Here is a 27,504-nt window from a genome sequence, read left to right as displayed (position 1 = left end):
CCTATTGCTAGTCTGTCTGACCTAAAGTTGGGTTACAACATGATTAAACCATTGGAAACTTAATAACAATCCTTTATTTTCTTCAGCTGTGATGTGTTATATAAACACCACCCAGAGATTTAAGTGTTCAAGGTGTGTTGCAACCATGGTAAAACAAAGGAGCCAAACCTAAGAGAGAAGATCATTTATTGCATTAAAAGGTCAATGGGTATAGGATGATTTCCAAGACCAAGTACTTTCCTACAGACAATACTGGGACTACGATGCAGCAGCAGGCCTGTATGACCATGAAGAAAATCCAAAATTATGTGACGATGGGCGAATGTGTCAGTGCCAACCATAAGAGAAGTATTTAACAAAGAACTACACAGAAAACAACACTGTGCATCATAAAAATAACACTATGCCCACAGTGAAGCATGGTGGTGGCAGCCTTATGCTTGGAGTCTGTTTTTCTTCGGCTAGAACTGGGCTTAGTCAAGGTAGAGGGAATTATTAACAGTTCCAAATATCAGTCAGTTTGGCACAAAATCTTCAGGCCTTTGTTAAAAAGCCAAAGATGAAGAGGAATTTCACTTTAAAACACAACAACAACCCAAAGCATTCCTCCACATCAACAAAAGAATGGCTTCACCACATGATAAACAAAGTTTTGGAATTGCCCAGTCATAGATCAGAGCTGAATCCAATTGTGGGGTGACCTGAGGAGGGCTGTGTACAGGAGATGCCTTTGCAGTCTGACAGATTTGGAGCACTTTTGCAAAGAGGAGTGGACAAAGACTGGCAAGTCACAATGTGCCATACTGATACGCTTGATTAAACTTTTTATATCCACAGTACCTTTCAAGGTGAGAGGCTGAATATTTCCGATTGCAACAGTATGCATCTTTCTTATTCCTAATAGCAATACCAAAATGTGTCCACAATAATCATTACAATTTAATCAAATTCACATAAACATAATACACTGTATTGTAATACAATTGCAAATTATAATACTGGCGATGAAGGTGTTGGAAATATGCAGCAGTATAATGTACCTGGATAGGAGGAATGTCAGGCAAACAGGGTAGGTTCTCAGGGTTGGTCACTGAAGGAATAAGCTCAATCGGGCCCACCACTGGGCTGGTGGGTCCCCGATGGCCATGAGCACTGGCCATGCTAGCGCTGGTTGGGCTTGTTGGGTTGGCAGCACTGTTGTGCAGTGAGACCACAGGGAAGGGACCTGCATGGCCAGGGTTGGAATGCTGCGAGGGATAAAAACATGGAGCATATTAACAGAATTCGCACTGAAAAAAATGAACAGCAAGGTAAGTTAGCTCATGGCTGAAATAAGTGTGTAAATCCGTTGGGAGTGCTGGACCTGTCTCTGGAGCTGTGGTTGTATCATGGGATATGGCTGTCCGTTAAGGCGGGGTTGAGCCATAGCCATGCGGTTCTGAGCATTGGCCATGCGGAGGTGAGTCGGAGGGGGGTACATGTGGGGGCTGCCGTTAACAACATCTCTCTGCATACTAATGAGTCTTGGAGGCTGAAACAAACAGATAAAACGAATTATCAGGTAGGTGTAAATGTTTTTGCCCTGCAAATTCACTTTATAATGTAAATTAGCACTGAAACTGGGATTTTGAATACTGCTTGCCACAGATGGTGGTGCCATCAACATTCTTCTTCTGCTTGATCTCAGTGCAGCTGTTGATTCTTAGTTGGTATAACAGAAACACCCTTAGCTTGGTTTCATTTTATTTATTAGGATTTTAATGTCATGTTTTACACACTTTGGTTACATTCATGACAGGACAGGTAGTTACTGGTTACGCACTGGTTTAATATCAAACACAGTCATGGACAATTTTGTATTTCCAATTCACCTGACTTGCATGTCTTTGGAATGTGGGATGAAACCCACACAGACATGGGGAGAACATGCAAACTCCACACAGATAGGACCCGGACTGCTCCACCTGGGTGGTTTCATTTGTATCTTGCAGACAGACAGTAGTTCACTACACTTGGTAAACGTAAACCATTCATTGCATCTGTACACCCATATGAGCAAGTCTCTTGGAAAGATTCTTAATTACATTATGAACTGAGAAACCAGCTACCTAATAAGGCTTTGCTATGTTCCTAAAGCCTTCTCCTGCTTTGCGAGTATTATTTTTATTTTCAGAGTGCTAGACAGCTGCTTAGAGGAGCCCATGGCTGGTAATTTTTGGGACAAGGTTTGAAGAGTAAGAATATTTATAAAGCTTTAAAATCTGTCATCCTTAACATGACTGTAACCAAGCTATAGCGCTAACAAAGTAATTAATGCTCAAATCTCAAGGGGTGCCTACATTTTTGTAAAGTGTTTTGTATCTTTTTTGTCTCTGTAAGACTGTACAAAAAAAATACTAATCTTGCCAGAAGGATCTTTAATGTTATGCATTTTGGAGGTCAGTTTATCATCTACTTGCATAACTACTCAAAGTAGAAGTTTTGTGCAGGGGTGCCCTCACTTTTGCATGCCACAGTTTACACCAACTGAGTAGCAACAGTATATTAACACTGAATAATAAGATCAATGAATCATTTATGTTTCTCTTCTATACAAACTAGTAAAGCAAATTCATTTTTTGAAAAATAAATGTTTTCTTTTTCCTTCAGTCACTCCAGTATTCGACAATCAGGTAGCAGTACAATAGCTCATTCTGATCCGCATACCTGATATGGCACAGTTTTTACACCCCAAACAATCATGTCTGTGTAGACTGACCGACACTTGCAGATCTAAGCACCACCCCTCTAACACGCATGGCTCACCTGCTGCTGCATCATCTGAGGTGGTGGTCCCTGCCTCGGATGCTGAGCCATCTGTGATGCAAGACGCATTTGCTGCTGCATCTGCTGCTGGTGCTGGTGCTGTTGATGCTGCTGCTTTTGTGCCAACTGCTGCATGTGGTGCATCCGTAGCTGTGCCAGGTTGATCTGCCCAGGGCGTGGTGCCCCTTGTGCATTGTGCCCGGGTGATACTTGTTGTCCGACCATCATGTTGGGAGGGTGGGGGGCAGGTGGAGGTACCTTTTCAATCACCAGGTTACCTGAGCAAAAGAGAATAAGATACAAATTAGCTTAAAATACAACATGGTCTCAACTACAGCAAGACTGATTTTTTTGCACAATAGAGCAGTGGTAGCTCAGTGGTTAAAGTACTGGACTAGTAATCAGAGGGTTGCCTGTTTAAGCCCCACCACCACCATCAAGTCGTTTTGAATAAAAGCGTCTGTTAAATGCAGTGAATGTAAATCTAGCTAAACAGCCCTCTACATACGTTGGGCAGTGGTAGCTCAGTAGTTAAGGAACTGTACTATTTTTTATAATAATAGTAATAATAATAATAAATAAATACCAGTAACAGATAGTTTACTTATTTAGATGTTTTTTGCTGGGCTTACACAGTGGTTATGTTCATCGCAGGAAGGGAAAGTAATTCTCAACAGATAGTTTACAAATGACAAACTAGTTTAAAAAAACCTTAGCTGCGTCCGGAATCGCATACTTAGAGAGTATGTACTAGATTGGAGGAAGTATGCACTACTCTGCCGGTAAAAAAAGTACATACTTCCAGTACAGAAGTATGCAGTATGCACACAACACTGCTACGCACTACATCCGCCATCTTTCCAACGTCAAGTGATGACGTGGGACGTGATGACGTAATATCACCATGGTTACAGACTCATTACAAACCCCACTCGCCAAACTTTTGGATATTTATCATGTTTTTGTTATTGATTCGTCTTTAAAATGTTTTATTTTATTTATCTTACTTACACTTGTAAACAGAGGACCGCTATCTTTCTTGTTTTTTATTACGCTTCGAACGCCTACACAGCTCCAGTTGCATTATGGGATACATTAACGGACCGCAAGTGTGCATCGCTTGCATACTCAAACATGGCTGCCCAATAAGTAGGTCATCCGGGTACTTCTCGCATACCTCTTTGTGTATACTATGTATTCGGACATACTAACCGCTCTCGCGTCCTCATTTCGCGTACTATTGAGTATGGAAGTATGCGATTCCGGACGCAGCCCTTATTTTTGTTTTTATTGTTTTGTAAATAAATAAATATAAATGTCTTACCCAGGTTTACGACATTCTTGGCCCAAAATGTGGGGTCACAGAAGAAGCGTACTGCACCATTGGCATGAGGTACTGCATCAACACGAGCCTTAAGCATGAAGCGAAGCTGGTAAGTGATCTGCCATCAAAAGAAAAGATCAGAAAGAAATTGACATGACTATTCAAAGACACATACAATGCACTTTAATTAACAGACCGTGTGACACATTTTCTTTAAACGATGTTGTTGGGAATGTCTGAGGTGTATTTAATAATGAATCAAATGTCATCCCTTTTATAAATGCCTTGACATAATGGCTAAACCTCATGTGTTTCTAAAACCAAACAAAAAATGGGGCCAAACAGCCCAGCCATTCAGAGGAGTGCTTGTCAGTGCACTCTCTGTGCTGATCCTAAACTCGGATTAAAAAAAGGGGGGGGGGGGGGGGGTTTTGGTTAAGAACTCGGGTGGTGCAATGGTCTAATGCGCTGGCACACCACAGAGGAGTGCTCCAACTCCAGTTCAGTGGACTGGCATTCACACAAACAGAATTGGCTGTGTTTGAGGAAGAAAGGTCACTGTGGAGCTTAGTGTGGCTCTCCCTACACAATAGCACTGTGTGGGAACCCAACACTGGCAGGTGATAAGAAACAGCCACAAATTAGACACGTATCAGGGGGCGTATGGGGATCCGGCTCTCCTTGATCAGATTAGGTGTTGTGCAAGCGGCAGCGGATTCACAAACAGGAATTGGAAATGACTAATTAAAATAAAAAATTATTTTAACCAAAAATTAATTATTAAAAATGAGGGTTGCATCAGGAATGGCACCCAGGGTTAAAAAACCATGCCAAATCAGGTATGCAGACCAGAATACACGTTGGAGGTAGCTTTATCCGCTCTTATGTGTATTAGCTATTATAGCTATAATAGCATTTTAGGGTACTACATATAAACCTGACAAATGCATGGTGAGATATTGTAAAGACAATAGTGTCGCTATTTTATATGATCAGTTGATTAAATATAAAGAGCAAAAAATATAAGAGACCCACCAATCTCTTGCTGTACAAAAGCGCAGTGCTGCTGCCATTGCTGATGGCCCAGTGTGTGAAGCGCAACACATGTAGTATTTGCTGTGCAAGTGAGCTGATATCCCGCTGCTGGTTTAGCAGCTTCACTGTGCGCTCCTTTGTCACCCCCTGCAATTAAAAAACATGAACCAAGAGATATCAGCGATGAGTAAGTCAGGATTTAAAGCTCAACTGGTTTAAACTCTACATATCCACTAAACACTTCACATGATTTTCTACTAATGGCCAAAATAATGTAAGCTTTTAACAACACAAAAATAGCTTTTTACTCTTAAACAACCCAGCAAAAGTTGCCGATATATGATTTAGCTGCTATCTATTACATACAACAACATAACCATGCTAACAATGTGTAGGTCACAAGCAAATTTTCATCTTATGATTACTGTATTTAGAACATGACCAATTATTAGGGTATTTCAACAATTAAGCTTTTTGTAGCCAACAGGCTTTGTTATTCTGTAAAGAATTTTCGCTAGGATTTGAAACAGGACTGTGGGGATTTATTTCCATTTAGCTACTAGACTTTTAGTAAGGTTGAGTAATGATGCTGAACATCTTGCAGTCATTGATCAAAATTATTCAAAATTTCCTATTTACTACAATTAAGCAGCCCTATTAAAGCCAACAAAATAGCCCTACTATTTTTCCTTCAGTAAGGCTGGGTGATAAAGGTAAAATGTATTTATTTATTTATTAGGATTTTAATGTCATGTTTTTTTTTTTTTACACTTTGGTTACATTTAGGACAGGACAGTTGAAGTATTTGATGTCAAACACAGTCACTGACAATTTTATATCTCCAATTCACCTTACTTGCATGTCTTTGGACTTTGGGAGGAAACCCAGAGCTCCTGAAGGAAACTCACACTGACACAGGACGAACATGCAAACTTCACACAGAAAGGACCAAGACCGCTCCACCTGGGAATCGAATCCAGGAGCTTCTTGCTGATTTTTTATTTATATTACTATATAGTCATTTGTTCATGCCAGTTTATCGAAGATCAGTGACAGGTTAATGTCTATGATGATGGTATAAACAGTACAGCTAAATGTCTACAGGTAGACACCTTTTTATGTCAGCATTCTGCTTGCTTTTGCTAAACACAAACTGATAGTAAAGCATGTTTATTGCTTTAGTTTACATTGCTGCAAAGTCCAAAAGTGGTCTGTTTTATACCACTTCATTAAAACTGCAAAGTATGGTGATCCTGGGCTTTGTGTGCAGTTTTAACTGTTCAGCCAAATACATTTTGCACTATAACCACTTTATCTGATATGTTGTTGCTCTTAAATATTTTCACCTACAACAGCAATACATATGTTTTTCTATGGAGCTTGTCTTGATGCATGATCTGTTAGCGGTAGGCATGGTTAAACACCACATCCTTCAGTTCTGAGGGAATACCCACTTTTGGTCATTTAGTGTTCATATGGACAAAGACTTATTTTATTTGAACTGAGCTGGTTGTCACATGATCAAACATTTCAGCTGTAGTATGACCCATACCTCCAGTTGTTGAAGTAAAGACTTGCCCTTCTTGTTAATTTCATTAATGAGAGTGAAGACAGCAATCTTGATCTCATGCTCAACCTTCTTGTGTGTTTCAGAAGATTCTTTTAATCTGTATGAAGACATAAAAACAATCAGAGTTTTCACATCAGCTCATTTGTTTTAGACAAGTTATTTAATCAGATTTAATCCACTTAAACCAGCTGGAATTCTGAATGTGTGTTTGAGTATTTGTATACAATATCTAATATCTATTACACAATATCCGTTACACAATTCTGTCTATTGATTAAAAAAAGCAACAAGTTATAAACAGTTATTTAGACTTTGTGTACATTTGTTTTAGCATACATTTCACATTGTTAGGCAAAGCTGGTATTTGCTGATGTAACCAGTGCAAAGTCATAAGTGGTAAATTGGACAGTGAGATGTAACACTGCTTTATATTTACAAAAATCTAACATACAATTACAACGTATTCCAAATAAAGTTTATGTTATACAGTTATACAGTATGACACCACTTGTGACAATACTTCTTTTTCTACAGTACATTCTTCTTAAACTTATTGAGTTTGAGATTTTCTTTGAAGTAACAAAGGGGTTTATGTAGATTGGTACCACAGTAAAGCATAAGCATGGGATCAATTAAGTCTGAAGGTGTGCATACTCTGGAGTTGGTACACCATGCGACACCATCAGGCTTGGATCTTTAAAAGGGATTCATACTGCTGTGGGATAATGACCAAAGAGATACCTCAAAGATTCACAGCAACTATTTGTAGTAGGCCAAAGACTGAAATACATCTTATCAAGCATTTATGGGAGCACTTGTAGACAGAAAAGGCTAAGAATTCAGTAACATTACAAGATGCTCTCTGGATTATTGTGAAATCAATCTGATATAGCGTGGCTCATCAGAAGTCAATGCCAACTTAACTGAACATTGTCACTGCAGCAAAATACAAATAAATCTAGGTTTTTTTATTTGCAAAATTGACTTTACAGTCCACCTGTAATGCTTAAAATTAACCATCTAGCCATTAGAGATCGATGTCATCAGCTACAGCTAATAGCAACAGAACTTGAATTTGCATAAAGAATTAGGCAAAAGACCTACCTGTTTTGCACTTGAGCTGCAGAAAACTGTACAAAATTTCTTTTCTCATTAAGTTTAGCCATGAAGGTCTCAATAATGTCTTTCTGGTTTCCAAAGGCCTCCTCCAAAAACTGATACCTGCCAGGGAAAAAGAATGCAAATTAGAAAGAACAATGCTTTGTAATGTTTACATGTTTTGTATAAAACAAAACCAAAAAAATGATGACAGATACAGAAGAATTGGCCCGGTTTAAAAGAGGGAAGTTCATAGAGGGTCTCTTCCTACTGCCTCTAAAATATGAGATGGCATAGAGCAGGGGTTTTCAACCTGTGGGGCGCGCCCTCCCAGGGGGGGAGGCGCAAGTACTTGTCTGGGGGGGGGCGCGAGTGCCTGACCGGGGGGGCGTGGCATTACGAGATTTTTTTTTTACTTCTAAAACTAAAGCAATTCATTTTTCACCCATGGGAGACATATTTCATTACTCTAACTCAGGGGTTTTCAACCTTTTTAGGCATGCGCGTACCAGGCGCTGTTTCCGCCACGCCCCCCTCCCCTGGATAAGGCATGGCTCGAGCACGGATGCCACGCACGGCTTTCGCCATGCGCCCCTCCCCTTAGTGGACCACGGCTCAATCGCAGATGCCTGCTGCGTCCTCCGCCAGTCTCGTGTGCCATCGGTTCATAATAATAATCTCGTAGTGTCACGTTTTCTGCTCTCATCTACATCAAAAGGCAAGAACCGCTTATGATTTACCAAAGTGAACCACGAATTTATATAATGTGCTGATAGAATCGGCTCAGATGGGGTCGGACTGTATTATTTTTTTTAAATAATATTTTCAATCAGCAAAATTATATAATGTGCACAACATTAATTACGTTCTTTTAGCTTGTCAGAAGCTTTCTCAATGATTTCTGTGCGGTGGTTGACGATGGGGGGGGGGGGGGGGGGGGCTGGGGGGGTAAGTTCACGGTTGGCACACGAAGGGCCAACCGTGTCCAAAAAGGTTTAAAACCCCTGGCATAGAGCATAGCGAGGATCTCCTCGAGCGATACGGCTCTGGATGGGAACCCAACACTGGCAACAACTAGCCTCAAGCGAGTTATAATTGGGAACTGGAAATGTCTAGATAGCTAAGCATTGAAAAGATCCATCTTTTGCTAGCTAAATTGTTAAACTGATTTAGGTTTTTACATGACATTTCTTGTCTAAACTCCAAAAATGTTACATAACCGGTTAGAATGAACTAAAAATGTTATATAACTGTTTGCAAAGCAGAACAGTTCTCCACGTAATATACAGGAAAATGTGTGAATGAGAGGCAGCATGCTAAAGATGATTAAATTCTAGAGGGAAGGAGTATGGCACATACTACTGTGGACAAAGCGTACACCCTGGGAATTTATTTATTTATTTAACTACATTCTTAATGCCATATTAAAAAAAAAAGGTCACATTCATAGCCCAAAATGTCTTCAGATGTGTAAATTCAATTAAGTAACTGAGGAATTTGATTGTTGTTTCAGCTCTGTCTTGGGCCTGGGCTGAATGTATATACGACACACAGGGTCTGTTCGAAAACCTAGTGAGCATTTTATGTCATCCTACGCTCACTCCCAAGGCGGCGGCAGTCCGAATTCTTAGATGCCTTAAAATGCTGCCTAAAAAAGTGCCTTATTTTGAAGCTATAATCTGACTGAATTACGAGAAAGCATCCGATGCTTCTTTACCAATGCTTCCTTAATGCAATCCCAGCATTCAGTGCATGACAACTTTTCTCACAAATGACATATGGCAGACAAATGCAGAGCAACGAACGAAGTTCTTTTCAAATGTAAACAAATTCTTATTGATTTTTGATTTATATAAAGGTGCACAAGCGTCATGTATTTGCAAATTCAGGCTTGTCAGTGACAGTTTAACCATTTTTGGTAAACGGAGGGAGATGTTAGCTTGCATGCTAGCGGGTTGTGCTGCCTCAGCCTATCGGTTTAAATGGCCTGAGGCTAACTGTGGTAGCTTAGTAAGCAAAAACTGTGGTCCCGTAATCGCCGCAATCGCTGTCTAAGTAACATGTCTGAATAACTTGTCTTATAAGTCGATCATTTATTAGAATCCTCTCTTCTTAGGCAGCTACCTAGGTAGGCAGTAAACAGCAAGGCAGCTCACTAGGTTTGCAAACAGTCAGTAATTCATCCAAGCATTTGTTAGTAATCCATATGTGGCAGTTCTCATGGGAAAGGAGGGGGCACCTTGCCCTTTATTAAGCAGTAACATGTCAGACGAGTGTGGCCAGTGCGGCACCTAGCAAGTGGTCCTCTCTCCTCTCCAGCTGTAATTCTGGTTTTCTACATTGGGACATACTTCAAACACTTTGTGATGTGGATATTCCATTCAGCCTGCCATGTGTCTTTAATATAGGTGATAAGTGGTCTGGTGTCCATAGGTGGGAGTTTGAAGTCCGTTGCTTGTATTCCTGTTGCTTTCCTCTATAGCTGGTCTGCCTTCTCATTACCAGCAATGCCATAGTGGACTAGGACACAGGAGAACCTTGCTAAAGTTGCACCTGGTTTCTCAAGATTGTATTTATAATTTGGTGGTCAAGGGAATGGGTTTCGAGTGCTTGTAAGGAGGATTTAGAATCCGTGTATATTAAAACCGTAGAACCATGAGAAGAGGTTTGGAAGGTCTACCTTGCAAGCATATTGGTCAGCTACCACTGCTGCAGATAGTTTGTTTGTGGACTTGGAGCCACCGGTAAATATCACAGAAAAAAAATAACTTTTGGATGTTGTAGAATTCCAGAAAGTACGTATTTGGGTGGCCTGTTTTTAGCCATGTCTAATATGATGTTTGGTATCGTAAGTGTCCAGGGTGGGGGACTGTTAACATGAGTCAGTGAAATGTTATCCAGATCTAGACTCGGTATGTCTAGGAGCTCTTACACCCTGGGAAAATAGTTCCAAAAAATTATGGCTGTGGCAGAGCAAGCACATTATATAAATGAAGCAGAAGAGAATTACTAGTTATTTTGAATTGTTGTTGTGTGTGTATATATAATTACATTGCATTATATTAGGGATACCTTTTCTTGTAAAAATTGTGTTTTAAGAATCTGCCCATTTTCTAACTACATCATTTACAAACAAACCTGTCCCAGTGGGATAATGCAAAACAATTAGCGACAATTGTTCAAAGATAGCCTCGTGGGTAGAGCTTTGGGCTATCAATCGGAAGATTGTCGGTTCAAATCCAGGTTCTGCTATGCAGCCACTGTTAGGTCCCTGAGCAAGGCTCTTAACCCTGTCTTGTCCAGGGGCACCATACAATGGCTGATCCTGCGGTCTGACCCCAGCTTCCAAACAAGCTGGGATAAGCTGATCTATACATGCTTATATGTATATATGACAAATAAAGGCATTCTTATTCTACTTAGTTACTGAGAAGGTGACCAACATTCAGTGATCATTCAGTGCTGGATCATACATTCAAAAAAAAGGGACCAGCACATCCCCACATGAGTAGCATGCTAATAAATATATGGTCATTTACATTTTCTGCATTTAGGAGAGACTTTTATCCAAAGCGACTTACAGTACTGTGACAGTTTATTGTCTCAGCAATTAAGGGTTAAGGGCCTTGCTCAAGGGCCAACAGTGGCAACCTGGCAGTGGTAGGGCTTGAACCCACAAGCTTATGATTACTAGTCCAGTACCTCAACTGCTAGGCTACAACTGCCCTGATATAGGTTTTACTTTTTTGGCATTTAGCAGACTCTTTTAGTAATCAACTTACAGTTGTGACAATATACAATTCAAGCAATTGAGGGTTAAGGGTCTTGCTTAAGGGCTCAACAGTGGCAACCTGGCAGTGTTGAGGCCTAAACCCACAACCTTCTGATTACTGGACCACTACCTTAATCACTGCAGAGGCATTGTGTTAGCTCAGGATTAATAATAATAATAATGAATAATAGACATGTCTGGCTGACCTGTGCTCTTTGTGCTCCAACAGCTGGCAGTCTCTGCAGGTCAGCTTGTCACAGGTCTCACAGAAGAGTTTGAGTGCCTCCTGTTTGTGGACTGGACAGAACACGGTCCTCTGTCCTGATGTGCCTACTGATTCTGTAACACCAGTCAGATAGCTTAATTAGAATCTCATCATACCACGTACAATACTGTTTATTTATTAGAATTTTAACATCATGTTTAACACACTTTGGTTACATTCATGATAGTACAGATAATTACTGGTTACACAAGATTCATCAGTTCACAAGTTGAATGTCAAACACAGTCATGGACAATTTTGTATCTTTAATTAACCTGACTGCATGTCTTTGGACTGTGGGAGGAAATTCACGCAGACAGGGGGAAAACATGCAAACTCCACACAGAAAGGACCCAGACTGGTCAACCTGGGAATCGAATCCAGGACCTACTTGCTGTGAGGCGACAGTGCTACCCACCTAACACGTACAATAAAATTAAACATAGAAGTTCATAATCTTATGTTTATTCTATTTTTTGTATGACCGTAAAGTATATAAATAGTTGGCAAAAAAACTTTGATGTTACTTGACCCATTTACATATTAAAGCTGCGTTCCTCTGGATTTATGGTTAAAAAATATTTTGCTATTTAATTAGTCATCTTAGCTGTACAGTGTGAAAAAAATCCAATCCAGATAATGACTAAATCCTGATATAATCAAAGCTATTATATTTTGCCTGTTTCATCCAAAAACACCAAAGACTTGAAATCTCTTTCAATCATTCCAGTGGCCAAATGGTTTAACCCAGGGGTGTCAAACTCATTTTCACCGAGGGCCAAATCAGCATTATGGTGGCCCTCAAAGGGCCGATTGTAACGTATTCTGCTGTGATTGCAGTCTGTTGTTTTTCTTGGAGGCTGAATTCTGCATTTATACTGTCCTCCTTTACCACAGACACAGTCTCATAACACAAGAGAGTTTTCTCTTCCTGAAGCACAAACTTGTTTTCATTTTCCTTACATTTTCTCCTTCTGCTTAATTTTCTTACTTATCTTCTTTTTGGGATTATGTGTAAATATTTCTTAACATCATCACAAAATCAGCATGCATTTTGAGAGATGCAGTTAATGTAGGATTTTACAGTGTATTTTAAGACAATTGTTCTGCCCTCACTAATAGTTTATCCCCCTTGCTCAGCTAAACAGACAGACAGACAGACAGCTCTCTTCAGAATACAGTCGGTTTATTTGCTTCCCAGCTGTGTGATACACTGTGTGCACCAGAATGAAGTAAAAATACAAACTATAAAAACAATAAAGACTTAATACAGTAAAAGCACACAGCTGTAGTCAAGTGTTACATCTGGTACAATATGAGATTTAACCAAACGTAAAATAGAGGTAAGGAGTTAGCATTTTGTGTAAAGATACTAATTGCTATAGTAACGGTAACAATTGTATTTAATTATGGTAAATTTGTAACTAAAACGCTGTGATATACTCACTAAACATTTACAAACAACTGAGAATATAAACGCCACTACTTACAGACGATGCTTTGGTAATATATTACAAGATAATTATTTATATTTATTATTATTGTTTACATTACTACCCGCGTTCTTTTGCCGTAAAAGTCACATGGCTTCTCAGCGAAGATTAAAGTTAGTTGCCATGACTACGATGTCAACAGTTAAAGGCTTAAAGGCGCAGGTGTCCTATTAAATTATAAAGTACATCTCTGTGACGACTCGAACCATCACAACAATCGTACAGTCGTTTAAGCTCTCGCGGGCCACATTAAATGACGTGGCGAGCCGGATCTGGCCCGCAGGCCGTGAGTTTGACACCCCTGGTTTAACCGCTCTTTGCGGTTACTGGTTAAGTCAAGTTTGTAATAAAACATTACTAGCCAAAAGACTCGCTCAACAATTCTGTTGTCGCCATAGCAACTACGTTTCGATCACACGCTTGTTCATATGAGGTCTATCAAATGATCAGGGTCCAAGCAACACAGCAATTTATTAGTTCACATATATGTTATAATAAAAAAATAAAGCTTTTCATGGCTCAGATTTTATAATGCTGACATCTCTATATGCAAAATGTGTGCACAGGATAACAGTAAACATACCAAGGCAGGCTTATTTTTTGCTCTGACCAAGAACAAAAAGATCCTCAACAATTTATCTATGAATCCATTATGCAAATCATTTACGAGTCTAAGAGGTTGTTATAACTGCAGTGTGCATTTGAACAAAAAGCATTTAACCCTGCTGGTGACATGGACTAAATTAAAAATCCCTTTTTATAGCTGCTCACTGAAGAGAAATTTAAAAAAGAGGAATAACGCAATGGGGTTGTTTTTCAGAGGTTGGACTAGGCCTCTAAGAGAAACTGAGGCTCCAGCATACCAAGACATTTTGGACAACTGTATGCTTCTAACTTTGTGAAAACAGTTTGAGGAAGGCCCTTTTCTGTTACAGCATGACTGTGCCCCAGTGCACAATGCTTTTTGTGAAGTTGTTGTGGAAGAACCTGACTGGCCTGCACAGATCTTATCAAAAATCACCGTCTGACCTCTTCTGGATGAATTGGTAAAAGTTTCCACAGACACACTCCAACACACACACTTGAAGCACTTGCCTTCCCAGAAAAGTGTAAATGCATGTGGATGTGTGTGTATGTATGTATGTTATCAGACATAACATTAAAACCACCTCCTGGTTTCTACACACACGGTCCATTTTATCAGCTTCACTTACCATATAGAAGCACTTTGTAGTTCTACAATTACTGACTGTAGTCCATTGGTTTATCTGCATGCTCTGTTAGCCCCCTTTCATGCTGAGCTTCAATGGTCAGGACTCTCCCAGGACCACTACAGAGTAGGTATTAGGCACTGCAGTGACACTGACATGGTGGTGGTGTGTTAGTGTGTGTTGTGCTGGTATAAGTGGATCAGACACAGCAGTGCTGCTGGAGTTTTTAAATACCGTGTCCACTTACTGTCCACTCTATTAGACACTCCTACCTAGTTGATCCACCTTGTAGATGTAAAGTCAGAGACGATGGCTCATCTATTGCTGCTGTTTGAGTTGGTCATCTTCTAGACCTTCATCAGTGATCACAGGACGCTGCCCATGGGGTGCTGTTGGCTGGATATTTTTCGATGGTGGACTATTCTCAGTCCAGCAGTGACACTGAGGTGTTTAAAAACTCCATCAGCGCTGCTGTGTCTGATCCACTCATACCAGCACAACACACACTAACACACCACCACCATGTCAGTGTCACTGCAGTGCTGAGAATGATCCACCACCTAAATAATACCTGCTCTGTAGTGGTCCTGTGGGGGTCCTAACCATTGAAGAGCAGGGTGAAAGCAGGCTAAAAAGTATGTAGAGAAACAGATGGACTACAGTCAGTAATTATAGAACTACGAAGTGCTTCTATATGGCCAGTGGAGCTGATAAAATGGACAGTGAGCGTAGAAACAAAAAGTTGGTCATAATAGTATGCCTGATCGATGTATTTATTCATGAAGGTTGTGGAAATGTGGAAGAGCGTAGCATTAAGATGCTGTGTCAAGACCTTTCATGGTCAGTTCAGTTTTAATAATCCTCCTACGAGGCTGAATTTGAGCAATTCTGGAAAAAAAAAAAAAAAAAAAAAAAAAAAAAAAAAAAAAAAGGTCTAAAATCCCTCCACAGTGTTGTGAATGACTCATCCTCAGTTATCTAAAGCGTATGGTTGCAGGTGTTACTAAAAAAGTTGCCAATCGTATTTCCACACAGGTTCAGCAGGTGTTGGACAACATGTTTCCATTAATAAGTACAAGATCATTTTAAAAACTGTATTGCTTAAAACTGTTTCTTTTCGTTTTCTCATTTAATTTTCATCAACTGCTTCATCTTGGTCAGGGTTGAAGTGGGGCCGATTTTATCAGAAAACACTGAGCACAAGCCAGGAATACCAATCAATAGACACAAGATGCAAAAATAAATCAAGAGATGAGCAAGTAATCTTTTATGGCACAATATTTGGTCATGTTGTAGTTGTGAGCGAGCTGGTTTTTGTATTGAACCATTCGGTCAATAATAATTCAGTTAATCGACTGATTAGTTTACCCTCATCTATAGTGACAGTCAAACTAGCTGTATGCAATAGCATTAAACAGCAAAAGAAGTACAGTAGACCCTTGAGTTACTAACGGTTTACCATACAAACTTTTTGGGTTACGAACTATCTGTTTCAACTGTGAGCAAACATTCGGACAGCGGACGGTGTTTTTTCTGTGTTTTCTTTATATTTTGTCAAATTCAATATGAAAATGTCCCCAAAGAATGTGCAGAGAGAGCGCAGTGTTGACAAAATGAACGAATCTATTACTGTTTGTTGTTGTATAATTACTCCTGCCAGTAGCTGTCACTGTGTATCAGACAGAGGGGACAGTGAGTGAGAGAAAAGAAGGAATTCGGCTCAGTAAAGTATTCTTTCTTTCGTGCAGTTACACCTACAAAACACAACACTATTGAAATAAAGAAGGAAATAATAGAGAAATATGAGAGTTATTGTTGTTTCTGGTAGATACATTTCATAAAAAAAAGAAGGAAATGTATTATGGTGTATGGTACAGCACACGTACTGTACTGAAATGTGATGTGTGTTATGTACAGTACAGTACTACTGTGTATTGTTGTTTATTATTGTTTATTACAGGAATGTCTATTCTATAATTTAAGATTTAATGGAAAATTTACTTGTATTTATAACAAAAAAAAGACAATTTAAGACAATTTAAGGCACGGATTAATTGTATTTACATTATTTCTTATGGGAAAAATAACTAACGAACTTTGACTTAAGAACAGCCCTTTGGAACCAATTAAATTTGTAAGTCAAGGGTCCACTGTACAGCAATTTTGGATTTTTGGGGTTCAAAACAAAACATGGGCTTCAAAACATTAACATACCTTCCGAGAGCTCTTCTTTTTTCCGTATCGTATGGTCCTTAGTGAACTTTACCCGCTGGTGTGCCTCGATGCACGTCTTGCACAGCCATTCACCACACTCCACACAGAAACCAATGGCACTGGCGTTGTCTTCACAGCTGGTGCATACCTGCAGTATGCCAGGCAAATACACACACTTGTGATTAATGCAGCATTTGAATAACATACTCAAGAGTAAGACCGTGGCTGCATGTTTCTAGGAAATATTTAATGATGAATGCATGAACGAGATGAACTCTAGATGAAGTCTATCCAGCGACTTTTCCGTACCTGGGTTGATTTTTCTGTTGAAGTGCTAGAGACTTCTGACGAGTCCTTTACAAAGTAATTATCCACCATATCGATCTGTTTGTAGTCCTGGAAGCACACCGTACACCGCATGACGTTCACTAGAGAACAGAACAAAACAAAAGATAAAAAAAAACTGTGAGACAGTGGAAATTGTTACATGGGGTTGTTATAATCATGATCAAGCTGGCACTAAACCCTTGATTGTTTGGATTGTATTTGGTGATATTTGTACGTCATTTTGAATAAAGCGTTGCATGCAGAATGCAGTGCAGTATCTTTTATGCTGATAGGCATGGGCATCCTGAAAAAGACGTCTAGAAAGATGTAAAATCTACCTATGCTGTGGAAACCCTGATACCCTGACTGACACAGGCTTTTTAACCTTAAACTTGCAACCATTCTTTATTTCTTTCTTATTTCCTTTATACTTGTTAGCATTAATTATTTAATACAAAGGTTACAGAATTTCTTTTTTTTCTGTGCAATATCTCTTTTTAGTGCAATATATTTTGTAAAATAATAAGATTTTATATATAAGATATATATATATATATATATATATATTTCTCTTTAGTGAAATAATTACATATGCTGCTGTTTTTGCCCATGTCTTGTCTTTTGCCTATGCCCTGTTATGTCTAATTGTGTTGAATAATGTCCGTCTTCCCTTGTGTAATTTGTAAAGTACTGTGTATTTCCTTCGGGATCAATAAAGTGTTATCTTATCTTACAATTAGGGATGCATCAATACCATTTTTTCCCGACCGAGTACGAGTACAGGTACATGTATTTTTGTACTTTCCGATACCGATACCGATACCAATACCTATTGGATCAGATATCTGACATGTTAGAACAGGGGTTTTCAACCTGGGGGAGTACTTGCCTGTACTTCTAAAACTAAAGCAATTCATTTTCACCCACGGGGGACATATTTCATTACTCTAACAGACGACACACTCAAGCACGTTTAATGTTATTCAGTTCCGTCTCAAAAAACCTTCAAAATAGAGCTATCAGTGAAGATAAACCGGTGACAAAAGCGATGACAGCTGTTATAGGACGTTTGTGTGTCTTTAAAAGAGGAGACGCTCTGTTCACAGTATCGATATAAGTGATTCAGGAGTCAATTCATTTTAAGCACAGCGTAAGTTTCTTTTCTCAGTCATCTCTCCGTGTTTACTGTTATAATGAATGTTGCGGTTGTAAATAAACACCAACTACTACAGAACATTCTGTGTGACTCGCTTATTTTAAAAAGCTCAGGCTTAATTATACTGCTTATTACCACAGAGCTGGAGCCGACTCAGAGTCGTTCTGTCTGTGAAGCTAAACGTTTTCTCAATGTCAGAGCAGATTATCCTGAACTAACTAACTTAGTAATTGATGAACTTTTGTCTATGCTTGACTCTGTGAAGTAATGTTTTCTGCTCTCATCTACATCAAAAAGCAAGAACCGCTTATGATTTACCAAAGTGAACCACGAACTTATTTAATGTGCTGATAGAATCGGCTCAGATGAGGTCGGACTGTATTATTTTTTTAAAGTAATATTTTCAATCAGCAAAATTGCATCGTATGTATGATGTGCACAACGTTATTTTAGCTTGTCAGAAGCTTTCTCAATGATTTCTGTGCGGTGGTTGACGAAGGGGAGGTTTTGATCGCCGAGCAAACGCCGAGTTGCTCCCGAGCCGGTATCAGATGTTTAGTATCAGAGCCTTGTTTGCGAGTACGAGTACGAGTTAATGAGCGCGGTATCGGGCAAATACCCGATACCAGTATCGGTACTCATGCATCTCTACTTACAATAGATATATCATGGCTTAGAACATCCAGAATGTTTCTGGGTTGAGTCTTTTAAAATAGGTCCTGTACCTCAGTGGTTCCTAAGCTTTTTCTGCCGTTCCCCCCTTTTGTAGATAAGAACGTGCAACGTCTTATTGAACAATTTCAAAAGGTGACAAATCACTTTTACAGTGGAATTATTAAAAGTGATATGCATTCTGTTTTTTTTTTTACTGTAACAGCTAGAAATGTAACGATAGACACACAATGCGATGCGATTCACGATACTGGGTTCACGATACGATTTGTTCCCAATTTGTTCCCAATTTTTTTAAACTTAAATTGAAGACAAATGATGACAAAGTTTCCTTTTATTATTTCACTTTAAAAAGAAAAGAAAATACTGTATTTGTGATTACCTTTTATTTATCTTAATAATGAATGCCCTTTTATTTCTGAGGTAGGTACAAACTATGCAAAACAATTTTGAATTAAGCCCAATTTGGCTGAAAACCCCCGAATCTGGCAACCAGGCGTATAGCACCAGTGACATCAACAAGGCAAGGTGTATAGCGCTAGTACCCTCTGCTGTTTAAAGTGAATATCAATTCATTTTACATGTCAAATCGTTGATATTAATAACTGTATTGTGGTGAATCATTACAACCCTAGTAACAGCAGTTATTGCTAGCAGTGCTCAAACATTCCTCATTCATCTGTGTTGCTGAAATACCCCAAACTCCCTGCCCACCTAACTTTTGGAACTACTGCTTCATGTGATGTTTCCATGAACAGAACACTATGCATTTTAGCCTGCTTTCACCCTGTTCTTCAATGGTCAGGACCCCCACAGGACCACCACAGAGCAGGTATTATTTAGATGTTCCACTGTTATCAGTCCATTTCATGTGAGATTAAGTCTAGAGAAGTCAGTGGCGTTTGTCAACTCAAACATAGGTACAGCAAAAGATTATGTTAATAGACAACGATGTCAAATTATTCGGTAATAAGGTAAAATTTGACTTTGCGTTGTTTTTTTGTTTTTTTTATACTGGTTTACAAATCACAGGTTTCTGTTTTTATTTGCATTACATACTGAACCAACATCAGGTTTATACTTCTACCCATATACAGTTTCACACAACAACAACCAAAAAAATATATATCACAAAGCCAAGATTATACTTTTTTAAATAAATTACATGTTAAAACCTGTCTAAAGGGATGACATTGATTATGGCAAATAAGCGTACACTAATAAATTTTCTAACATTAAACAAGTCTTTACTAGATGCTCAGGTGGTGCAGAAGTAAAATACACTACCTCACTATCACAGAGATCTGGCATTCAAATCTCGTATGTGCTATCAGCAAGTATGGCACCTACATACAGACATAATCAGCTATGTCTAAAGGGGGAATTTGGCCCTAGCCTAGCCATTGCGAGGTGCCTAGCCATTGGGAGGTGCACCACTGTGGTGGGCCTCATAGCCAACGGTGAGGAGTCTGCCTACAGAAAGGAAGTCGAGCAGTTGGTCTCCTGGTGCAGCGACAACCACCTGCTGATCAACACGCAAAAGACAGTAGAGATGGTGGTGGATTTCAGGCGCAACCCCCCCTCACAATCAATGGCTCTATGGTTTTAGTGGTGGAGTTGGGCACCACCTTATCCAGGGACCTAAAGTGGGAAAAGAGCACACTCTCCATCACCAAGAGGGGTCAGCAGAGAATGTTTTTCCTGAGACAGCTGAAGCAATTCAACCTGCTGATCCAGTTCTACACAGCAATAATAGAGTCCATCCTTACATCATCTATCACCATTTGGTTTGGTTCCTCAACATCACATGAACGAGCCAAACTCCAGCGTATAATCAGGACAGCGGAGAGGATCATTGGATGTAGTCTGCCAACGCTTCAGGACATCTACAACAGCAGAGTGCTGAAGCGAGCCGGCAAAATTACAGCAGACCCCTCTCATCCTGACATCACCTTTTTCAAACTCTTCCATCTGGCAGAAGACTCAGGACAATAAAAACAAACACATCCAGACATGCTAACAGCTTTTTCCCCCAGAGCTGTATCACTTCTTAACCAGTATTTAACCAACATTTGCCCTAGAGAACAACTGTGGTTAACAGTCCGTGTGCTGTTGGGTCTGTTGAATATGTTACATGTGTAATTATCTGTACTATTTTGTGTATTGTGTGTACGATTATGTGTACTATTGTGTGTATCACCAAAGCAAATTCCTCGCATGTGTAACATACCTGGCGAAATAAAATAATTCTGATTCTGATTTGTTAGTGTGACCTCTAGGTGCCAGTCCCAAACCAGGATAAAGGTAATAGGGTTGCATCAAAAAGGGCACCCGGCATAAACACTGCCAATTCAGGTATTCGGAACAGGATAATCCGACATGGAAGCCCCTACATATGGGAGAAGCCCAGATGGGGAAAAATACTGATATTTTGAGCAAAAACTAAATATCACTCTGCATGCCAACATATTTAAAACACAGGGATTTAAAAAAGTGCCAATAAAAAAAATAAAAACACCAAGTTAACAATTTATGGATATATTTTATATAAAATATAAATTACACAGGAAATTTACACAGGTGCCCATCCAAATGTTTAAAAATGTGTTTTCAGTTTGAGTCTGCTCTACACTAAAATAAATTTTTCATTAAACACTCCATAAAAGAAATTGGCTATTATTTTAATCTAGGTTTTAAATCAGGAGATGAATGTGATGAGAACCCTCATTCCTATTCATCACCCACCCCCCTTAATAATCTCTTGACATGCCATCAATTCACTTCCCCCAACTAGCCAGCTGCAACCAGAACCGGTTTGAGCTGGTTTGAGCCTGCTTGCACCGGCACATACTGCATTCAGCCAGTTCCCTCTAAGCTCCAGCTCCAATTGACTGCTGAGTGCAGCTGAATTGAACACAGCTAATGTGTAGGAGTGATTGTATTTACTGGAGAGGATTTATACAACTCCTTAAATAACGTTACTCATATCTAACCTATACAACATCTTAACCTTAATGAATAACAATCACATACAGAAATCCTATTAGAGATTAAGGCTAAACTGGACCAAGTAAGTCCTGTTCCAGAAAAGCCCAACTAATATGAGACTGTAAAATTAAAATTCAGGTCCTAAAATCTACAAATCTGTATTCAAAGTTAGGAATATGTTCTTGCTATATAGTTTTCATATTCCTAACATGCCGCATGGGGAAAGGTCTGGTGAATAAGTGATTTCATACTGACCACAAGTGGTCTACAAAGTACCCTCCAGTGGTCCCCAGACTTGTAATCCCATTTCACATTATACATTACAGAATAACAGACATTAAGTGAATATACTTTTTAATTTTACCAACAAAAAAAAAAGTGTTAGCACCAAACAAATAATTTCCATACTATGTTTTTTTCTATATTAAGTAGCTTTTTATTTAAAATAAATAAATAAATTTGTGATAAAGTTTTACCCTACTGTTTGTAAAATAGATCTAGTGTCCGAACTTGGAAAATAAATACAACAAGTTGGATATCTTCTTGCAAAGCTACACAGAAATAGTAGTAAATAACTGCCCTGTTATTTACTACTAAACAGTTAGTCGTAAAAAGCTTTAAGAACACTGATAAATTAGTAAACTGCCAGTGGTGCTATTCTGACATGTCTGAATATAGCATAATAGCTATGAATATATGCTGTTAATACTAGCACAATATTATCACACACAATATACAGTATTTTAATAAAGTAGCCTCAAATCTGAAAAAACAACCCTAGAATCTGTACACCTTTATCAATGACATATAGTTGCAATCAGAATTATTCAACTATAAAAGAAAATCAACTTCACTGCAGTGCTGGATTTTGCTTAAAATATTCAGTTGAATGATACAGCAAATAAACAAAGAAAATATATAATGTAATATTTAGAGCATCAGGATATCTTAAAAGGCACTGCTAGTCTGTATGACCTAAAGTTGAGTTACAACGTGAATAAACCATGGGAAACTAAATAATGACCCTTTATTTGTGATCAGCCCAAACTTCTGGTGCAGCAGCAAACCTGCCTGGCTGTGGTGAAAAGCCCAAAGCAGTTGTCCAATGCGAGAAAAACAAGGCTTATGACCAGAACGCCATTATCACGGTAAAGTATGGAGGTTGGTCACTAATACGGGAACGTTTTTCTGCTGCAGGGACTGACAATCTTGACCGTAATGGATTCACAAAAATACCAAGGCATTCTAAGGAAGTATATTATGCCCTCTGTGGTCAAATTTAACCTTAGTGATAATCTGACTTTACATTTAAGTCAGCCAAAGCTTGGTTATGGAATCAGTCCTGGAATATCCTGGAGTGGCCTTTTCATTCTCCAGATTTAAATCCCATAGTAAATCTTTGACAGGATTTAAAAAAAGTCATCAAAACTGTACAATCAAAACTGCACAATCGCACCTATTCAAAATACATGGAGTAAAACAAGAGCATAATAAACAACCAAGTAAACATATCTAGTTTATATGTTCAAACGAACTAAGCTTTGCAGTTGTGTTTTCTATTTCTAAAATACATTCTGATTAAAACTATTGTTTGAGAGTCCTGAGGTGCATTTCCAAATGTTTGACAATGTTTTCTGTTAGTGTGCTCTAAAGTAGATCAAATCATTCACATTAATCACTCCATAAATAATTGTTTTTTGTTTTAATTAAGATTTTAAATCAGATGATATATGATATAATAAGAAAAGGTCTTTTCTTTCCCCTTATTCCCATTTATCAGTCCCTCTTTTTGATAATCTCTCCATGTGCAAATCAAGTCAATTCCCTTATCTAACCAACAGCAGCCAGAACTAGTTTGAGCTGGTTTAAGCAGGCTTACATCAATAAGAAGTAAGATGCTGTTGAAAACTTGTGCATGCTCGTCATCTACATAAACATATTTGCTGTACACAAAAGCCTGCGTTCATACACCCACGTAGTAATAAAATACATGAAAACAGAAGTCGTAATACTATGTATTCTGTAAAAACACAACCTCAAAATATACTCTCATACGGAGCCCCTAAGGTGACATCCCCTAAAAAAAAAAAAACAATGCGTGGCCACGCCTTATTAACGCGTTCCCACGCATTATTAAGTCGTGGCCATGCATTAATAAGGGGAATGAGATCGTGGCCACGACTTAAAAAGTCTTTTGCCCTGATTTTCGCTCGGCGACTGGTCGGCGCTAGATTTGCCGGCTCGGGAGCAACTCGGCGTTCGCTCGGCGATCAAAACTCGGCTCTCGATCGCTAAGTGTGAACTATCCAACAACTCGATCCGACCGGCTCGCCGAGCGCTCGAGTTTTCTAGCACGTCAGATATCTGATCTCAGATGTGCGACTGGGAATGAGTGACATGTCGAACAGCCAATGAGAATGCAGGATACGGTGTGCAGGGAAACGCAGAAGAGGAGTGTAAACAGGTGGGACAGGGGGATAATATAGTTTATATCAGAATACACCGGCACACACACACGTTTTACAGTATTTCTGACCTGATCGTTCTCTACAAAACATAACAACAAAACACCAACATTGCAAAAATATTTATTAACCTCCAACTCACTACAGAACAATCCATGCTGTTCGTGTTGCCAAATCCACTCAGATTCATTTATTTTTCCTCCTTGATTTCATCACGTCAGCGCACAAACACTTTGATCACTCGCTACTTGTTGACGTGCATTTTTGGACGTGGTATCATTAAACTTCTCGTCACTTCTCACGTGTGTTTTTGTTTAAAAAAAAACGGTATTCTAAATAGGTATTGGTATCGGCAAGTACAAAAATACATGTACTTGTACTTGGTTGGGGAAAAAATGGTATCGATGCATCCCTACTATCGTGTCAATAAACAGAATGGACGATTGAAGCATTGTACTTGCTTACTTTATATTTATTAAAATCTACAACAGTAGCGAACATTAACTAACGTGTGTATAAACATTACTATGACAACCCGCATACATAAAACCATCACATGTTCTATACATTAACACATTGTTAGGGGCTTCATATGAAACAGTTGAATATGGTGTGATCATCTGTTACACCCAGGAGGGAGCCTGCATATTACATCAAGGCTCCAAAACAAACAATCTACGGCTCCCTAGAAAATGGGTACGGATGATCACACCATATTTGTGACAATATGTGTTGATGTATGTAACGTGTGATGGTTTTATGTTTCAGTACGGAACTGTTAGAGCGACGCACACACAGATGTATGTGGGTTTTTCATAGTAAGCAAGTACAATGTTTTAATCGTCCATTCTGTTTATTGACACGATAGTCAAGATATGGAACAGAGTGAAACAATATTCAACCTTTTGAAGTCGTGGCCACGATCTCATTTCGTGACCACGACTTAATTATGCCGTTTCCAAACGTTAATAATGCGTGGCCACGACTTCATTATCCCGTTCCCAAGCGTTAATAATGCGTGGCCACGACTTCATTATCCCGTTCCCAAGCGTTAATAATGCGTGGTCACGACTTAATTATGCCGTTTCCAAACGTTAATAATGCGTGGCCACGACTTCATTATCCCGTTCCCAAGCGTTAATAATGCGTGGCCACGACTTAATTATCCCGTTCCCAAGCGTTAATAATGCGTGGTCACGACTTAATTATCCCGTTCCCAAGCGTTAATAATGCGTGGTCACGACTTAATTATCCCGTTCCCAAGCGTTAATAATGCGTGGTCACGACTTAATTATCCCGTTCCCAAGCGTTAATAATGCGTGGTCACGACTTAGTTATCCCGTTCCCAAGCGTTAATAATGCGTGGTCACGACTTAATTATCCCGTTCCCAAGCGTTAATAATGCGTGGTCACGACTTAATTATCCCGTTCCCAAGCGTTAATAATGCGTGGCCACGACTTAGTTATCCCGTTCCCAAGCGTTAATAATGCGTGGTCACGACTTAATTATCCCGTTCCCAAGCGTTAATAATGCGTGGTCACGACTTAGTTATCCCGTTCCCAAGCGTTAATAATGCGTGGTCACGACTTAATTATCCCGTTCCCAAGCGTTAATAATGCGTGGCCACGAATTAGTTATCCCGTTCCCAAGCGTTAATAATGCGTGGCCACGACTTAATTATCCCGTTCCCAAGCGTTAATAATGCGTGGTCACGACTTAATTATCCCGTTCCCAAGCGTTAATAAAGCGTGGCCACGACTTAATTATCCCGTTCCCAAGCGTTAATAATGCGTGGTCACGACTTAATTATCCCGTTCCCAAGCGTTAATAATGCGTGGTCACGACTTAATTATCCCGTTCCCAAGCGTTAATAATGCGTGGCCACGACTTAATTATCCCGTTCCCAAGCGTTAATAATGCGTGGTCACGACTTAATTATCCCGTTCCCAAGCGTTAATAAAGCGTGGCCACGACTTAATTATCCCGTTCCCAAGCGTTAATAATGCGTGGTCACGACTTAATTATCCCGTTCCCAAGTGTTAATAATGCGTGGTCACGACTTAATTATCCCGTTCCCAAGCGTTAATAATGCGTGGTCACGACTTAATTATCCCGTTCCCAAGAGTTAATAATGCGTGGTCACGACTTAATTATCCCATTCCCAAGCGTTAATAATGCGTGGTCACGACTTAATTATCCCGTTCCCAAGCGTTAATAATGCGTGGTCACGACTTAATTATCCCGTTCCCAAGTGTTAATAATGCGTGGTCACGACTTAATTATCCCATTCCCAAGCGTTAATAATGCGTGGTCACGACTTAATTATCCCGTTCCCAAGCGTTAATAATGCGTGGTCACGACTTAATTATCCCGTTCCCAAGCGTTAATAATGCGTGGTCACGACTTAATTATCCCGTTCCCAAGCGTTAATAATGCGTGGTCACGACTTAATTATCCCGTTCCCAAGCGTTAATAATGCGTGGTCACGACTTAATTATCCCGTTCCCAAGCGTTAATAAAGCGTGGCCACGACTTAATTATCCCGTTCCCAAGCGTTAATAATGCGTGGTCACGACTTAATTATCCCGTTCCCAAGCGTTAATAATGCGTGGTCACGACTTAATTATCCCGTTCCCAAGCGTTAATAATGCGTGGCCACGACTTAGTTATCCCGTTCCCAAGCGTTAATAATGCGTGGTCACGACTTAATTATCCCGTTCCCAAGCGTTAATAATGCGTGGTCACGACTTAGTTATCCCGTTCCCAAGCGTTAATAATGCGTGGTCACGACTTAATTATCCCGTTCCCAAGCGTTAATAATGCGTGGCCACGAATTAGTTATCCCGTTCCCAAGCGTTAATAATGCGTGGCCACGACTTAATTATCCCGTTCCCAAGCGTTAATAATGCGTGGTCACGACTTAATTATCCCGTTCCCAAGCGTTAATAAAGCGTGGCCACGACTTAATTATCCCGTTCCCAAGCGTTAATAATGCGTGGTCACGACTTAATTATCCCGTTCCCAAGCGTTAATAATGCGTGGTCACGACTTAATTATCCCGTTCCCAAGCGTTAATAATGCGTGGCCACGACTTAATTATCCCGTTCC

The 27,504-nt window shown here is 39.5% G+C and overlaps 1 protein-coding gene across 2 annotated transcripts in view; it reads right to left on the bottom strand.

The window, feature by feature from the left end:
- The window catches only part of trim33 (tripartite motif containing 33), a 60,758-nt gene that overhangs the window by 18,767 nt on the left and 14,487 nt on the right, over positions 1–27,504 (bottom strand). For both annotated transcript variants that reach the window (XM_062999125.1, XM_062999126.1), the window contains exons 2-11: positions 17,097–17,215; positions 16,788–16,935; positions 11,811–11,943; positions 7,839–7,955; positions 6,717–6,831; positions 5,165–5,311; positions 4,130–4,247; positions 2,806–3,083; positions 1,364–1,531; positions 1,041–1,247 (exon numbers count right to left, since the gene is read on the bottom strand). In XM_062999125.1, coding sequence (XP_062855195.1) covers positions 1,041–1,247; positions 1,364–1,531; positions 2,806–3,083; positions 4,130–4,247; positions 5,165–5,311; positions 6,717–6,831; positions 7,839–7,955; positions 11,811–11,943; positions 16,788–16,935; positions 17,097–17,215 — 1,550 coding nt within the window. The remainder of the gene's footprint in view (positions 1–1,040; positions 1,248–1,363; positions 1,532–2,805; positions 3,084–4,129; positions 4,248–5,164; positions 5,312–6,716; positions 6,832–7,838; positions 7,956–11,810; positions 11,944–16,787; positions 16,936–17,096; positions 17,216–27,504) is intronic.

The sequence above is a fragment of the Trichomycterus rosablanca genome, chromosome 7 (assembly GCF_030014385.1).
Source record: "Trichomycterus rosablanca isolate fTriRos1 chromosome 7, fTriRos1.hap1, whole genome shotgun sequence".
NCBI classification, from domain to species: Eukaryota; Metazoa; Chordata; class Actinopteri; order Siluriformes; family Trichomycteridae; genus Trichomycterus; species Trichomycterus rosablanca.
The sequence above is the reverse complement of the archived record's forward strand: the minus strand, read 5'-3'. Positions and strand labels throughout refer to the sequence as shown.